Here is a 17,619-nt window from a genome sequence, read left to right as displayed (position 1 = left end):
GCAATTTGGATGTTGGGTTGAAGTACACACAGGATGGTCTTGGAACTCTACAGTTCATGTAACAAAGCTGGATTATACAGATTGACAAATAGATTTTATATTAATTATGTTCTGGCATTGATACTTCATGGAAAGAAGAATCCTATACATAAAGGTACTGGAGTGTAGGGCACCAAACGGCAATGCTGGCTTCTGGGCAAAATAACTAACTGGGTTCTTTCTTGTGAGGTTCAGGAGCCAAGCACTTTTACAGCTCCCTTGCTATGAAGTGTTTACCATTAGATTAAATTTCCTATGTAATTTAAAAACTTTGCTGAATTGGAAAAATGAAATCTGACCTTCCTGATGTAGTATTTCAAGATAACAGCCTCAATATTTGAGGATCAGTATTCTAAATTTAATTCCAGTTTATTGAAGGCAGATCTCATATTCAGTCATACTTTACAATATCAGTTTGGTTGCAATAAGGTTCAATCCCTAGTGTATGCTGTCATGATACAATACTGTTTAATTGAAAAAACTTTGATGCTTATCTCTTCATTTTAGAAAAATATTTGAAGTAAAATTAAATTGACTTGAACAATTCATAATCATTACTCATCTTTTTAAAAAGGTAATGACCCCTATAACACAAGGAAACAATTCAATCTGTAATGCCTTTCAAAGAATTGTAATTATTCGCTACCATCTTCCCTGTACTTTTGCATGTTTCCTTTCTTGGTTATATAATAATTCCTTAATGTTTTATTTGTTTCTATTAGTATTGGCAATTTCCAATTAATAACGATCTGCATTGAAGTAGCTATAATTTCTTGTTGCAAATGGCTGTGTGTCAGATCAGGCAGCAGCTGTGGAGAAACATTAGTAATAGGTTAATCGATTTTAATTATAACCCATTTCTCCAAATCTAATCCCTTATTAATTGTGAACCATTATCAACACACCAAGAATCTTAGTTTCTCTTGTCTCACTATGGTGTCCAGATATAGGATTAACTCAGCATTATATATTTATGAAGTTAAAAATCCCTTGGTGACCTTTACAAAAGTTACACTGAAATGATGCCTTCATACAGCACTGGTTGTACTGTTGCTTTTAGTCTGAAAATAACTGTTCACCATTATATTTCTGACCAGTTTTATATCTGAGCTGTCACTTCCCCTTCCTTGCATCTGTAGACAAACTTTTGCACTGGCAGTTAAGTATATGATCCACCTATCCTACCTCAAATGTCTGCCTTTGGTAAATCTTTAATGGGTATCATTTATTAGCCATATTTGGTCACAAGTTTGTTTTGTTCAGGTTCTTTAATGGTACTGCTGCCACACAGTTGGGCATGGGACTATGCTCCTGGTTTAATGTTGGTTTTAGTGTAAATGGCTTAAACTCATGCATGAAGATTATCTGTGTTTACTGTTGATAATCTTTCCTATTTCACTGAAACACTACACAAATGGATACTGCTTCTGTAGTTTGAGATATTTGGAAAACAATATTAATAGGTGACCATTGTATCCTAATTTGCTATTTCTCTAAGCTTGGTCAGTTTTGAATCTTGACAGTTGATCATACATGTTTTTGTGGATTCTCTAAATTGAATAGGCAGTTTTATTGATTACATTCTTCTCAATTTAGATGAGAGGAAGTGGTGGGTTATGAAAACCAGACAGGAAAATTAGTTGAGACAAAGATCATGTATGGCTCATTCCTATTCTAATTTAATATTTAAATAGGCCAACAAAACTATTTTTGAAAAGGCAATTTTTAGATTCAAGATAAAAACTGGCACTGACGATGTCATTTCATTAAACACTGAAAAAGTACTCAAAGGTACCAATATTTTTATAACTGCTTAGCCCTAAAAAGCAACTTAAGTCAATATTATTGGTTCAAGACTGTAATTTCGGAGGCTTGATCACACAAAGGAGGTCAATGAACTGCAACTTGGAATGCCAGATTTTCACATCCATTGAATTTGTTCTGTCATAACCATTAACTTTTCAATCACCTATGCAAACAGGAAGCTTAAAAACTGTACACTTTGTAACAGAAATATACTTGGACTTAATTATCACAAGTGTCACACATTGCAAATCACTATATCCTTGAATTTTACACAAAAATGTGAGATTAAGGATATCAGCATAACCAACAATCATGTTCACATCCAGTGGATGGTCAATCTGTTCAAAACAGATTTCATGTTATGGACATCCAAGTGTTAACAGGTTTGTTTTACAATTACCTTCAACACATCTTGTAAACAGGGTCAAGAAGTGGTGTTAAAAATCAAAAGTCATAGTAAAACAGAACCAGATCAAGTAACATTTAATGGAATTTATGAACTGTACAAGACATTGAACATTTGACATTTCTCCTTTTGTGTTGAAAAATCTCAGCTCTTGTAAAAAGCCAAGGTCAGTACTGTTGTGAGTGGAAAAGTCTTATTGTTTCCATCTCCAATCTCCCATTTCAGTTCTGTCGGTATCATTGTGGACTTGTTCTCCCAGAAACTTCAATCTCATCTTCGAAGTGGACCATGCTTCTGCATCCATGATTTTCGGAACTTGTCAGCTGTTTGCTTTTCACTTGATTCTAAAAAGTACATTAACAGTAAGAAAATATAACTAGTCCCAGCTCAGTAATTGCTGGCAGTAGGCAATGGACAATGTTACAATGGAGAAAATCTGAAACAAGATGCAGCAATGTGTGGATTACAGTGTGCTTGTAAAATTTTTTGCATTTTGATGTGGTAGGAACCAGGTGTGTATCCCTGCTCTTTGGTACTCCTGCAGCAATGGTACTTACTCATTGAGTACCAGGAGGCAATGTGCAGAGGCTGCCTAAGACTGAGCAGGCAGCGATGAATAAAGTGGCCATTCATCACTTAGCCAGTACTGAAAATGTGGCAGTTCCATATGGTGACAGACTGCCTGGATATTACTGTCTCTTAACATCGCCTGCTGGTTATGATGGAAGCTGCCACTTTGCCTTCCATGTAGCTGAACAATTCCTCATGCCAGAGATTCTCTACAATAACAATCTGTTTTGCAATTAATTGCTGGTTGCACATCTGGTAACCTTAGGAGAATAAAATCATGAGGACCATTTATATAGTCAATGGCAGAGGGCATAGATGCGAGGGGTAAATATTTAAAGGAGACCCATAGGGCAACATTTTCCACAAGGTAGTGGGATGAACAGCCAGAGGATGAGGCAGATACAGAAACATTTAAAAGGCATTTTGACAGATTTGTGGATAGGAAAGTTTTAGAGATGTGGACCAAATTCAGGCAAATGAATGAGCTCATTCAGCAACCTAGTCAAGTGTAGTAGCTGTTGCTGGATCGGCCTATGTGGGAGGAGGGAGAGTAAATGGCCCAGATGTGGGAAATGTGAACAACACTACAAAATAAAAGGGGCTTCACTAAAAGTCCCAGGTTAAGATTTAATTTTGTTGTTTATTCTTGGTCTTTGATTCAATGTAGGCAGGATGGTAGAGAGGGCAGTGAAACCCACCTGTAAGAGGAGAGAAGTGCGCCGAGATACAGCTGCTGCCAGATCGGGTCAAGGAGCTGGAACTGGAATTGGATGTACACAATCATTCAAGAAACTGAAGGCTTCATAGATGAGATTTTTATTGAGGTGGTCACACCCATGATACAGGCTACACATAGATGTGACCACCAGGACAGCTAAGGGAATTAGGCAGACAATACAAGGTTTCCTTGTGGCCATTGCCTTCAGCAACAAGGAGACAGGGGCCATGACCGTTCAGGGCACTGGTACTAGGGTTAGTTCTGAAGCTCAGCAGAGGAGGATACAGTCAGGTTGAACAATATAATGAGATGGCATACAGAAAGGAGGTAGAATGGCTTGTAGAATGGGGTGAGCACATCTTGAGACTCAACATGGACAAGTCTAAAGAGATAATTTTGGACGTTAGGAAGGTTCAGGCCAACTTATCCTCAATGCACATAAATGGCTCCTCCAGGGAGAATTAGGAGCACCAAAATTCTGGGAGTGCGCACAACAGACAATCTTACCTAGTCCCTCAATACCATTTCTTCAGTCAAGAAAGTACAGCAGTGTCTCCACTTCCTGAGGAGATTGAGTCAAGTGAGGGCCCCCCTCCCCCCCCATTCTAACAAATTTTTACAAGAGCACTATCGAGAGGGACCTGACCAGCTCTGTCATCATCCCATATGAGAATTTGCAAGGCATCTGACCGCAAAACCCTGCAAAGGATTACTGAGATGATCATCTTGAGTACTGCATACACAGGGCCCTTGACATTATCAAGAATCCCTCCCATCAATCCCACAATCTCTGACTCCTACCATATAGTGTTAGGATGGGAAACAGTTTCTTCCACCAGGTTGTGAGACTATTGAACTCCCTGTCATAACCTAAGTCTTATCACTCATGAAATGCCAGTTGCATTATACGGTTTCTGACTTGACTTAAATGCACGTTATGCTAAATGTCAATCTTCTGGAATATCAGAATCAGACTTTAATCGCCAAGTACCTGTGCACATACAAGGAATTTACTTCTGGCAGATGTTGTATCTCTGCTCATAACAATAATAATGATAAATATAAATATAGATTATACATACAGGTAGTGCAATCCAAGTAATAGTTAGCCGACAGTTAACCGGCAGTTAACTGTTCAGCAAAGTGACCGCAGTAGGGAAAAAACTTCTCCAGTACCTATTAGTCTTAGTCTGGAGGGATCTGAAGCACCTACCAGACGGAAGCAGATCAAACAGTCCGTGCGCAGGATGGGAGGAGTCCTTTATGATGTTGTATTATTTGTTAAAGCATTTGTGGTAATATTACTTTATACATTGTGTGTGAGTTGTATGTACTGTGTTATGCACCTTGGTACAGAGAAAGTTGTTTTGTGTGGCAGTATACTTGAATGTGGTTGAATGACAATAAACTTGAACTTAGTGACAGCAGGTTCCATAGTTAGGGAGACAGATAGGTTATTTTATGGCTATCGAAAAGAATCCAGGTTGGTGTGATGCCTCCCAAATGCCAGAGTCAAGAATGTCTCTGAGCGGCTGAAGAAAATTCTCAAGGGAATTATTCTGCCTACGAGGCTACCGCAAAATTAATGTAGGGAGTTGGGTAAGAAATTTAAAATGCAGAGTTTTGAGGGTGGTGATGTTGCAATTACTCCCAGTGCTACATGCGAGTCCAGCATTAGAAAGATAGACCAGTGATTGAAGAGCTGATGTAGAGGGGCAAGGATACAAGCTCTAGGATCTTCTCTGGGGTAGAGCTGACTTGTTCGAGAGGTATGGGTTGCACAGATGGGGACCAATATCCTAATAGAGAAATTAGCTTTGCCACCAGGGAGAGTTTATATAGACGGGGAGGGATGGGATTTGAGAGTGAAGTTAGTGAGAAGATGGGTACATGCAGCAGCTAAAGTATGTGAGCCTAGCAATCAGGATAGCTGTGTTTACAACAAAAAGGCAGATGGGACCACTGCTTTAAATTGTATCTCTTTCAAAGCACGCATCTTAACTAGTAAGCTTAATAAACTGAGGGTGTGGATTGCCTCCAGGGACTGGGATATTGTGGCCATTAAAGAAATGTGGTTGAGATAAGGGCAGAACTGGCAGCTCAATGTTCCAGAATATTGACACTTTAGGTGTGACAGTGGAGGGTATGTTGCATTTTTGATATAGGAGGACGTAACAGTCTGCTTAGAATGGATATTCTCCAGGGATCATCCATTTGGGTAGAAATTAGAAGGGGGTAGTCACCTTGGTAGGGCTACATTATATTATAGATAGCCCCTCTCCTACAACTAGTCAGCAGGAAATGGGCAGATGTGCTGAGAAATTGAGAATAGTAGGGTAGAACAATTGAGAGATTTCAAACTTTCCCAGTACCCACTGGGCCACCAAGAGTGCAAAGGGATTGGACAGGGCAGAATTTGTTGTGGTGCATTCACAATGATTTCCTCACTCATATACAGAGGAACCTACTTGAGAAGGAGCATTACTAGACTTCTTGGGAACTAAAATTCTAATAGTTTTAGAACAATTATGGATAAAGAAAGAACAGATCCACAAGAAAAAGTCTTGAACTGCAACAGGACCAACTCTGAAGGATCTAGCTGGGATCAACACGGTTAATCTATTTAAAGGCAAATGGGGGGCTTTTAAAAGAGTTGTATCAAGACTTCAGGGTAGCAAGTTAGCGTAGACACACCAAGTTCAGGGAACACTGGCAAATGAGAGATCTGTTAGGAAACAGGAAGTGTATATCGCTTATAGACAGCTGGGTATAAATAAAGCCCCTAATGAACATTAAAAAAAATTGAGGAAGCTTAACAGAGAAATCAGGAGGGGAAAATGATAGATTTAGCAGGCAGAGTTAAAATAATCCCAAGAGGTTCTTCAGTTATATTAACAGTTAAAAGCTGAGAACTTCAACTTCTATTTCTTCACTGTGTTTACTTAACATGGATGCCAAATAAATGAGCGTAATAAGTAATGAGGGAGGCCTTGGAACATGTGCATATCACAAGGGCTTGACCAAGTGTAATCCTGGATTTCATGGGAAGCCAGGGAATGAACTGTGCAGGCCTTCACAGAGACATTTGCTTTGTTCTAGAGGACTGGAGGGAGGCTCACAGGAACAGACCAAGGGAGTCCAACTTCCAATTAATTGTAGGGAAGCTAATGGAGGGATTCTGAGGGACAAGATCTACCATCACTTGGGTAGCAAAGGTCTGATCAGGAATAATTAGTATGGTTTTGTGTATAGGAGGGCATATCTGAAGAACATATTGGAGTTATTCAAAGTAGTAACAAAGGGAATAGATGAAGGTATGGCAGTGGATGTTGTCAATATAGACTTTACTAGGGCCTTTGACAAGGTCCCACACTGCAGATAATCTGGATGGTTCAGTCATGTCAGATTTAGGGGGAGCTAGCAAGGTGTTTTTAGTATTGGTTTGAGTTGGGTTTAAGAGCAGGGATGTTATATTGAGGTCATATTTGGAGTACTGGATACAGGTTTGGTCTCCTTATAAGAAAGACTGTCAACCTGGAGAAGATGCATAACGGATTTACAATGGATCAGAGGCCATAACTTAAAGGGAGATGTTGGTTATTCTTTATTCCTTGTACTGTGGGAGAATGAGAGGTAACCTCATAGAAGCTTATAAAATCACAGGGGTATGGATAAGGTAGGGCAGTCAAGTCTTTTAGCCAGGATTTGAGAGTCCAAAACAAAGGGTCACAGATACAAGATAAGAGGGCAGAGAATTAAAAAGACCCAGGAGGAAACTTTACATAGTACTTGGAATGAATTGCCAGAAGAAGTGGTCACAGCAAGTACAATTGCAACATTTAAGAGAATTTGGAGGGGAAAGGTTTGGACAGTTATGGGGGCAATGTGGGCAACTGAACCCAGCAGGGAGGATGCTGCGGCCAGTCTGGACCAGTTGGGTTGAAGGGCCTGTTTCTGTGCTCTATGTATCTTACACGAATGCAATCTGTAAACATATTTGGCAATATGTCTATAGATTCACAAGAATTCACAAGGAATCGATTGTTAGGAAGATCTGAGGCACATGACAAGATAGGCCAAAGCCAGCATGGTTTCATGTTTCCTGAAAGGAAAATCCTGCCTGATTACTGCAATTCTTTGAGGAAATTACAAGCAGGATAGACAAATGAGATGCAGTAGATGTGGTGTTCTTGGATCTTCAGAAGGCCTTTGACAAGGTGCCACTCATGAGGTTGCTTAGCAAGATAAGAGCTCATGGAAATACAGGGGAGTTACTAGCATTGGTAGAGTATTGGCTGATCAGCAGAAAATAGAGAGTGGGAATAAAAGGATCCTATTCTGTTTGGCTGCCGGTTACCAGTGGTGTTTCACAGGGCTCGGTGTTAGGACTGCCGCTTCTTATGATGTATGTCAAGACAATGGGATTAATGGATTTGTGGCTAAATTTGCCAATAATATAAAGATAAGTGGAGGAGTGGGTAGTTTTGAGGAAACAGAGAGCCTGCAGAGAGACTTAGATAGTTTAGAGGAATGGGCAAAGAAGTGGCAAATGAAATACAATGTTAGAAAGTGCACTTTGGTGGAAGAAATAAACGGGCAGACTATTATTTCAATGGGGAGAGAATTCAAAATGCAGAGATGCAAAGGGACTTGGGAGTCCTTGTGCAGGATACCCTGAAGGTTAACCTCTAGGATGAGTCAGTTGTGAAGAAGGTAAATGCAATGTTGGCCTTCATTTCTAGAGGTATAGAATATAAGAGCAGGGATGTGATGTTGACACTTGGAGTATTGTGTGTAGTTCTAGGTTCCTTATTTTAGAAAGGATATATGACATTGGATAAGGTTCAGAGAAGGTTAATGAGAAGGATTCCAGGAATGAAAGGGTTACTGTATAAGGAACGTCTGGCAGCTTTTGGGCTGTATTCCCTGGAGTTCAGAATGAGGGGGGATCTCATAGAAACATTCTGAATGTTAAAAGGCCTGAACAGATTAGATATGGCAAAATTATTTCCCATGGTAGGGGATTCTAGGACAAGAGGGCATGACTTCAGGATTGAAGGACATCCATTTAGAACTGAGATATGGAGAAATTACTTTAGTCAGAGGGTGGTAAATCTGTGGAATTTGTTGCCACGAGTGGCTGTGGAGGCCAAGTCATTGGGTGTATTTAAGGCAGAGATAGATAGGTTCTTGATTAGCCAGGGCATCAAAAGGTATGGGGTGAAAGCAGGGGAGTGGGGATGACTGGAAGAATTGGATCAGCCCATGATTGAATGTCGGAACAGACTCAATGGGCCAAATGGCCTACTTCTACTCCTATATCTTATGGTCTTAATATCAGTATATCTGCAGATTTTGATGAATTCATTTATACCACATTAAATGAAACTGCGGGTGCATTCACAAATGGTAGTGAACACATGTCCAATTTTAGAAACTACTTGAATACAAATCAAATCTACTTACGCCATTTTGGGTCGACAAATTGCATTGCAGCCTTCTGCATTCTCTTATTTTCAAATGAGAAGTATTCATTGACTAGATTTTAAAAAAATAAAAAAAATCATAAATGGTTGCAAGGTGAATGAATAAAAATAATAGGAATTATATATAAAAATAAAATTACCACTGGCTCTTCCACTGTTAGGGCCGTAGAGTTGATTCTTAATGAAAGCTTTAGCTTTGTTAACCTGACTGACTTTTCGACCATGATCCTTTAGTTGAACAGCCTTGCACCGTGCTCTCCACCTATAGGAGGGCAAGAAACAGTGTGCTGATAAGGTAAAAGAATACTGGGTGATTCTCATTAAAATGTGCGACACAATTCTCAATCAGACACTGGATTGCGGAGTGGGAGAGAGATTTCAAAAGAAGCAAGTGGAGGCAGTTGGGACTTTCTACACACCACAGTTTCTGAAGAGAGGTTGAATTGTGCATAATTAGACACGTGACAAGGGCCAATAAAAAGTTAAATTTAAGCAGAGCAGCCACTGCGTGAATGGGCCAGTGTTAGAGTGGGGAGTTCAAGGGGTTCAGTAAAGAGAGGCAAAAGCAGTTTAGTTTTCTTTCTTAATGCACAGTTTGAGCAATGTGGATACTAGGCTCCTCTTGTGGGATGTGGGAGGGCAAGGGAGACCTCCAGTGTCCCTGACGACAACACCTGCAAGAAGTGCATCCAGCTGCAGCTTCTTTCAGACCGTGTTAAGGAATTGAAGTTGGAACTGGATGAACTGCAGATAATTCTGGAAGCTGAGGAGTTAATCGAGAGGGAGTTAAACCAGAAGTGCAGGACACATTCACTACTTGACCATCAGAAGGGGGAGAAAGAATAGGCAGTGAGTGCAAAGTAATCCTGTGGCCATTCCCTTCAACAACACACCGCCACTTTGGATACTGTTGGACAGGATGGGACCTAGCAGAGGAAAGCCACTGCAGTCAGGTTGCTGGCGTTGAGTCTGGCTCTGTGGCTCAGAACGGGGGAGGTGGAAGAGAACAGGATTGCAGTAGTAATCGGGGATTCTATAATTAGAGGAGCAGACAGGAGGTTTTGTGGACATCAAAGAGATTCGGATGGCACGTTGCCTCCCAGGTGCCAAGGTCAGGCATGTCTCAGATCAGGTCCACAACATCATAAAGGTAGAGGGTGAAAGTGATACATATTGGTACCAAAGGCATAAGTATGGAAATGGAGGTGGTCCTGAAGAGAGAATATAGGGGGTTCCAAAGCCAGATTCTGGACCATTGGGATCTCTCCTGGAGAAGATTATGACCTGTATAAAAAGAACAATTTACACCTGAAGGGGACTACTATCCTTCAGGGCAGGTATGCTAGAGCTTTTGGAGAGGGTTTAAATGAATTTGGCAGGGGGATGGGAACTGGAGTAATAGGGATGAGAATGGGATAGTTGATATACAAGTACATGCACCATGTAGTGAAACTAAGGAAAGGCAGATAAGGTACAATTGCAATCAGTGGGATGAGTTAAAATGTAACAGAGGCAAAAATCAAAAAGGGTGATGAAAGCAGGACTGAAGGTGTTTTATTTGAATGAACACATGTATCCACAGTACATGATCTTGTAGCACAGTTGAGACTGGCAAGTATGATGATGTGAGCATCACTGAGTTGTGGCTGCATGATCATAATTGGGAGCTTAACATCTAGCTTAAGATGGCACTGGTGTATCTCAGTGGCTTCTAACAGGTGGCTGATGAAACAAGGAAAACAACTAAATACTTCAATAATCACACTTTTTCTGGCAAATGCTCATCACAAAGTCTGTAACTTTCCTTTGGACTTGGAGGCAATTCAATGTGGCAGAACAAAGGCAAGGTAAGGCATATCGGTGAAAGTTAGGAAGACCCAACATTTGATTGATTTAAGCATCGCGCCATGTCAGAAAGGTCGGGTGCAAGCCGAATCGAGGTGGTACTGGAGCGTATCGAGGCAACTGAACCCAATGTTTGAACAATTTAAGTGTCGGGCCAGATTGAAAAGGTTAGTGTGTCAGAGTCCCGAGGGTAGGGATGGGCTGGTACAGCTTGCAGCTCCGCAGTGTCTACTCGGCTCTATGCTGAACTATGGGTCTCCGGCTTTCTTTGTGGACTTCTGTTCAGAACACTATTTGCTTGCAGCTATTGTTTGCATGATTTGTTTTTACTCTCTGCACAATGGATGTTTGATGGTCTTTTTTTAAAATGTGTTTTTGGGTTTATTTCATGGCTGTCTGTTAGGAGTCAAATCTCAAGGTTGTATAATGTATACTTACTTTGAACTTTGATACACATGGTATCAAAAGGACAGGTAGATAAGCAGAGTGGGTGGTGGCTCTGATAGTTAAAAATGAAATCAAATCCTTCGGAGAGGTTACACAGGAGCAGAAGATGTAGAGTTCTTGTGGGTAGAGTTAAGAAACTGCAAGGGTAGAAAGATCCTGATGGGAGCTATAACAGACCTCTGAACAGGCACCAGTATGTTAGGTACAAATTGCAGAGGGAGATAGAAAAGGCATGTAAAAAGTGCAATGTTACAATTGTCAAGGGGAATTTCAAGGTGCAAGGTAGACTGGGAAAATCATTTTGGGGTTGGATCCTAAGAAAAGGAATTTGTAGAATGCCTATGAGATGACTTTTATGCAATTCTGGATTGGGTGTTGTGTAATAACCCAGATTTGATTAGGAAGCCTTGTAAGAGATCCCTTAGGAGGCAGTGATCAAAATATGATCAAATTCACCCTGCAGTTTGAGAATGACCAGCTAAAATCAGATGCATCAGTATTAGGGAATTACAAAGACACGAGAGAGCAGCTGGCCAAAGTTGATTGGAAGAAGACACCAGCAGAGATGACAGCAGATCAGTAAAGGCTTGTGTTTCCGGGTGAAATTCGGAAGACAGAGGAATGATATATCCCAAAGATGAAGTAGTATCCTAATGGAAGGATGAAGCAACTGTGGCTGACAAAGAAAGTCAAAGACAGGATAAAAGCAAAAGAAAGGCCTTATAATACAGCAAAAACTAGTGGGAAGGTAGATATTGGGAAATTTTTAAAAACAGAAGGCAACTAAAAAGCCAAGAAAAGAGAATGGATGAAATACTTAGGGAAGCTGGCCAATAATATAAAGGGGGATTCAAAATGTTTTTTTTAAAGAGACGAGAGTGGATATTGGACCACTGGAAAATGACACTGGAGAGGTAGTAATAGGGGACAAAGAAATGGTAGACAAACTGAATAAGTATCTTGCATTAGTCTTCACTATGGAAGACACTAGCAGAGTGGCAGAGCAAAAGCGGGCATAAGTGAGTGTCACTGCTATTGCTAAGAAGGTGCTTGGAAAGTTGAAAGCCTGAAGGTAGATAAGTCACCTGGGCCAGATAGACTGCAACTGACATTGAAAGTGTTTTTATGACAGAACTTAATTACCCAACAGGACCCAGTTTACATAAACTAATGAAATATTCAAGCCTGGGACAGTGTGCTGTGCTGGTCTGGCTCAGTACTTTATCTGGGATATATTTTTTCAGATTACTGTAATTTCTTTGTTTGCTCAATTTGTATATTGTGATCAATCCTTAAAAAGATCAACAGCATGCAACAGTGGAGATCTGCTTGGGTATTTTTAGGCTGATCATATCCAAAGAGTGTATATTATTTTTATTGGATTATACACGGACCTTTGCCTAATTTGAACCATTATCAATTAGTTACCTGACATCTATGCATTCTTCAGCGTCTTCCTCCAATCCACTATCTTGGTCAGGTTTCTGGACAGGAGCACCAACATGACCTTAAAACAAAATTTTAAAGGACCACATAAAACTCTTGGAACTGGGTTGCTCTCAGATATCTGGGCAGAATTTAGAGTAACTGCACTGCATTAAGAATCATAACCTTAATACACCCTGATACACAGCCTGGTATTTTACTATGGAACAGTATAGTGGGCTAACCAAAATTCCTTAACAAAGATCCTTTTATCTATCCATCTAAAATCATCCATACTGAAAATCTGGCTACAGGTTTCCCCCGGTATCCGAAGGTAGAGCGTTCCTATGAAACTGTTTGTAAGCCGAAATGTCGTAAAGCGAAGAAGCAATTACCATTACTTTATATGGGAAAAATTTTTGAGCGTTCCCAGACCCAAAAAAATAACCTACCAAATCATACCAAATAACTCATAAAATCTAAAATAACACTGACATATAGTAAAAGCAGGGATGATGTGATAAACATACAGCCTATAGGAAGTAGAAATAATGTATGTATGGTGTAGTTTCACTTATCAGTATTGGGAAAGCAGCGAGCCAAAATCGATTTGGAGAAAAAAATTCGGCATGTACACACATACTCAAACAACTGCCCGCACAAGGTCATGGTAGTCTTTCTCAGGTAAACACATGTATAAAGCGGACGTTTTTTTTCGTAAAAGCGAAAATCCTCGTTGTTCAGTGAAAACCGATTCCAATCTTTCGTAACAGCAAGTTGTCGTAAAGCGAACACTCGAAAAACAGGGTCCACCTGTATAGCACAAAAGCTTTCAGTACCTCTAAATCACTTAACGAATGGACATCTATGCCTGTCTGAAAGGCAACTAGCAATGATGTAACATGCGAAAAAGCCCACACCTGCATTGAACAATCGAAGCTAATTCAGCACTGTTTAGTTCCCTGCATCGTCTTTCTAATCCCTACTGTTGGGCGTACAAAGTGACTACTGAATGATTAAAGCAACTTGATTACACAAACAGGAGGTGCAAACTATTTTCCTCAAAGCGGAGGATATATTGTTTTTACCTCACTTAGAGAATAGTAATAATTTTTCATAGAAAGGTTGCAACGTACTTCAGCCATCAGAGCATAAGAGGTAGACATAATGGTGATGATGAAAGCTTGACCATAGTTCCATTTTAAATAATGGAAGAAAGAGAGAAGGAGAGCCAGAAGAAATTCCTGATGGATGGACCCCAAAATCTAATAAAAGAGTTAGGAAGAGGGACAGCCTAGGTGGGGAGTGGGAATTGAATTCTATATAAACAGAGACAGGAAAGAAAATGAATAAATTTAAACACAAGAGTAATTTATAGGAGCTTTAAATCAGAGGCATTGGGAGACGCAAAAGTCAATATATGGAGACAGGAGAGTACAATGCAGAGTCTGAATCATTAATAAATTAAGCCTTCACTGTAAAAAATTTCATTTTTAAAAGTACTTATTATAAAAATGTGACTCTGTAAATTAGCATACAGGCTACTTGATCTATCTTAAATTGTACCCTAGAAATACATTTAGGTTACCAGCTCTGGTCTCAATTCAAATTAATTTCAGCGTAATAGTATTAGAATTCACACCCAATTTACTTTAAAATTACCGTAGATTCCGGATTTTAAGCCGCTACTTTTTTCCCACATTTTGAACAGCTTTGAACTTTGCGGCCAATAATCCGATGCGGCTAATGCAAGGTTTTTTTCATGCCGCCTCGTAAACATTTTGCCTCGTAACAGTAGACCAATAAAATTGATGAGTAGTTCACAGAGGTCCAATGAAATTGTACGATAAATCAAGCGCACTTTCACAATTAAATTATTGTAAATCAGTCATTTGTACTCACCCTCATCAACATGGAAAACACTCGAAGCATTGTGCTACCTACCCTCTTAGTTTAAACTATATTTGTTTTCTGTACTACATCGCGGGATGCTATGACGACACACCCGGTTTCGCGGCGTCTTGTGGGAAAATGCCGTTTGCGATGAAACGGAAAGGAGGGGGTCGAGCGGCGGAGCGGCTTTGGATCTGAGCGAAATCTGCTTTTAAATGCCGTTTGCGATGAAACGGAAAGGAGGGGGGGAGCGGCATTACGCGAGCGGCTTTGGATCCGAGCGAACTCTGCTTTTAAGTTAAAGGTATCAATAACTTTTCCTGGTAGGCTGCAGTATATATATTTTTTACCAGTCGTTAGGAGATATTGGAATGTTGTTCAGTAAAGAAGTATACGCAACGTATATTTAAAAGTAGCCGCGTACGGGCACGGTTCGAAAAAAAGCATTTGCAATATGTATTTGTTTTTGTTACCATATGGATTTAATTAAAAGTTAAAAAAATCCTCACGTGTAATATCTTTCTGTGTAAATATCTCATATTACAACGTGGGACACCTGCGGCCGAAAATCCGGTGCGGCCTAAAATCCGGTGCGGCCTTTACATTTAAAAAAATGATTTTATTTCTAAAATTAGTGCCAGCGGCTAAAAATCAGGTGCGCTCTGTAGTCCGGAATCTACGGTACCTAACATGTATCACGAACAGTAATAAACCACATAAGTTAATTCTACCCCATTCACAACATGAAACTGAAGGCAAATAAGTCTTTAAATAATATCCTTTTACTCACTATAATGGATGCACCAGTCACAATAATCTTCAAAGACAAGCCAATAACTTGACAGGCTGCTGAAAACACAGGACATAAAAAAGATGCGGCAGGGCAGGTGTTCCCAACCATGGTCTATGGCATAAAAAAGATTGGAAACCCCTGCTCTAGAGGTGTGGTACTGTACCAGTAACTTCTGGAGAAGCACCAAGGTGTTATAGAACATAATTAGTTGCAAATTCACTAATTGGAAGAGCTTCAAGCTGTGCACAATCATTGAAATAAATGATTGCTGAATGGGGGGGGGGGGGGGAGGAGAGACAGAAAGTATTACATAATGCCTGCCAAAATACGATTGAATGGCAAAAATCAATAGCAGGTGACAGCTTATATCATTATCTACCTTTTTTACTGGTATCAGATGTCTGTCCTTTCCTAGAAGAAACAAAACATTCAGTAAATGGTGTGTCATATGGCTATTACTAACAACGTAGAACATATGAAACAACTGAGAGCGGAAAAACTGAAATGATTTTAAACAACAGTCACTCCTCAAATGCAAAATCTTTTCCGATAAATTTTTGACCTTTATAGAGTATAGGGAGAAGAGCAAAATCAGGAGTATTCTTAGAGATGGTATATATAATTATCTGGATAGACAGGGATTAGGATTAGGAACAGTCAACATGGATTTGTGCGTGGAAGGTCATGTTTGACAAATCTTATTGAATTTTTTGAAGAGGTTACGAGGAAAGTTGACGAGGGTAAAGCAGTGGATGTTGTCTATATGGACTTCAGTAAGGCCTTTGACAAGGTTCTGCACGGAAGGTTAGTTGGGAAGGTTCAATCGTTAGGTATTAATTTTGAAGTAGTAAAATGGATTCAACAGTGGAGATGGGAGATGCCAGAGAGTAGTGATGGATAACTGTTTGTCAGGTTGGAGGCCGGTGACTAGTGGTGTGCCTCAGGGTTCTGTACTGGGTCCAATGTTGTTTGTCATATACATTAGTGATCTGGATGATGGGGTGGTAAATTGGATTAGTAAGTATGCAGATGATACTACGGTAGGTGGTGTTGTGGATAATGAAGTAGGTTTTCAAAGCTTGCAGGGAGATTTCGGCCAGTTAGAAGAGTGGGCTGAACGATGGCAGATGGAGTTTAATGCTGATAAGTGTGAGGTGCTACATTTTGGTAGGAATAATCAAAATAGGACATACATGGTAAATGGTAGGGCTTTGAAGAATGCAGTAGAACAGAGTGATCTAGGAATAATGGTGTATAGTTCCCTGAAGGTGGAATCTCATGTGGATAGGGTGGTGAAGAAAGCTTTTGGTATGCTGGCCTTTATAAATCAGAGCATTGAGTATAGGAGTTGGGATGTAATGTTAAATTTGTACAAGGCATTGGTAAGGCCGAATTTGGAATATTGTGTACAGTTCTGGTCACCAAATTATAGGAAAGATGTCAACAAAATAGAGAGTACAGAGAAGATTTACTAGAATGTTACCTGGGTTTCAGCACCTAAGTTACAGGGAAAGATTGAACAAGTTAAGTCTTTATTCTTTGGAGCATAGAAGGTTGAGGGGGGACTTGATAGAAGTATTTAAAATTATGAGGGGGATAGATAGATGTGGATAGGCTTTTTCCACTGAGAGCAGGGGAGATTCAAACAAGAGGACATGAGTTGAGAATTAGGGGACAAAAGTTTAAGGGTAACACGAGGGGGAATTTCTTTACTCAGAGAGTGGTAGCTGTGTGAAACGAGCTTCCAGTAGAAGTGGTAGAAGCAGGTTCAGTATTGTCATTTAAAGTAAAACTGGACAAGTATATGGACAGGAAAGGCTGAGTGTTATGGGCTGAGTGCGGGTCAGTGGGACTAGGTGAGAGTAAGCGTTCGGCACAGACTAGAAGGGCCGAGATGGCCCGTTTCCGTGCTGTAATTGTTATATGGTTATACAGGAGTGCATGTATGTGAATGCAAAGACCACTGATACCAGGTGGATTAAAGCAATGAAGACTAAAGTCATTCTCAAACAGGAGGTAAAGCAGGTCAGTAAGAACATAGAAGGACAGGCAGGTGTTTGAATCTCCTACATTCAGCTAAGTGAACAAAGTGTTTGGGATTTCAGATGATTTAAAGATCCTTGTTTTAAGGCTGAAGAAGAGAAAAATGCTGGTAACAGATGACTGTTTTAAATTCTGCTTGAAACTTCAC

General features: G+C 40.1%; 1 protein-coding gene across 1 annotated transcript in view; it reads right to left on the bottom strand.

Moving 5' to 3' along the window:
- Nucleotides 1-2,312: 2,312 nt before the first annotated feature.
- Nucleotides 2,313-17,619, bottom strand: part of nol7 (nucleolar protein 7) — a 37,229-nt gene continuing 21,922 nt past the window's right edge. The window contains exons 4-8 of the mRNA XM_073023924.1: nt 15,808-15,839; nt 12,746-12,824; nt 9,166-9,287; nt 9,006-9,077; nt 2,313-2,595 (exon numbers count right to left, since the gene is read on the bottom strand). Of these exons, the coding sequence (XP_072880025.1) occupies nt 2,522-2,595; nt 9,006-9,077; nt 9,166-9,287; nt 12,746-12,824; nt 15,808-15,839 (379 nt within the window). The 3' untranslated portion in view covers nt 2,313-2,521. The remainder of the gene's footprint in view (nt 2,596-9,005; nt 9,078-9,165; nt 9,288-12,745; nt 12,825-15,807; nt 15,840-17,619) is intronic.

The sequence above is a fragment of the Hemitrygon akajei genome, chromosome 20 (assembly GCF_048418815.1).
Source record: "Hemitrygon akajei chromosome 20, sHemAka1.3, whole genome shotgun sequence".
NCBI classification, from domain to species: Eukaryota; Metazoa; Chordata; class Chondrichthyes; order Myliobatiformes; family Dasyatidae; genus Hemitrygon; species Hemitrygon akajei.
Note: the sequence above shows the minus strand (reverse complement) of the source record. Positions and strands in the feature narration are given on the sequence as shown.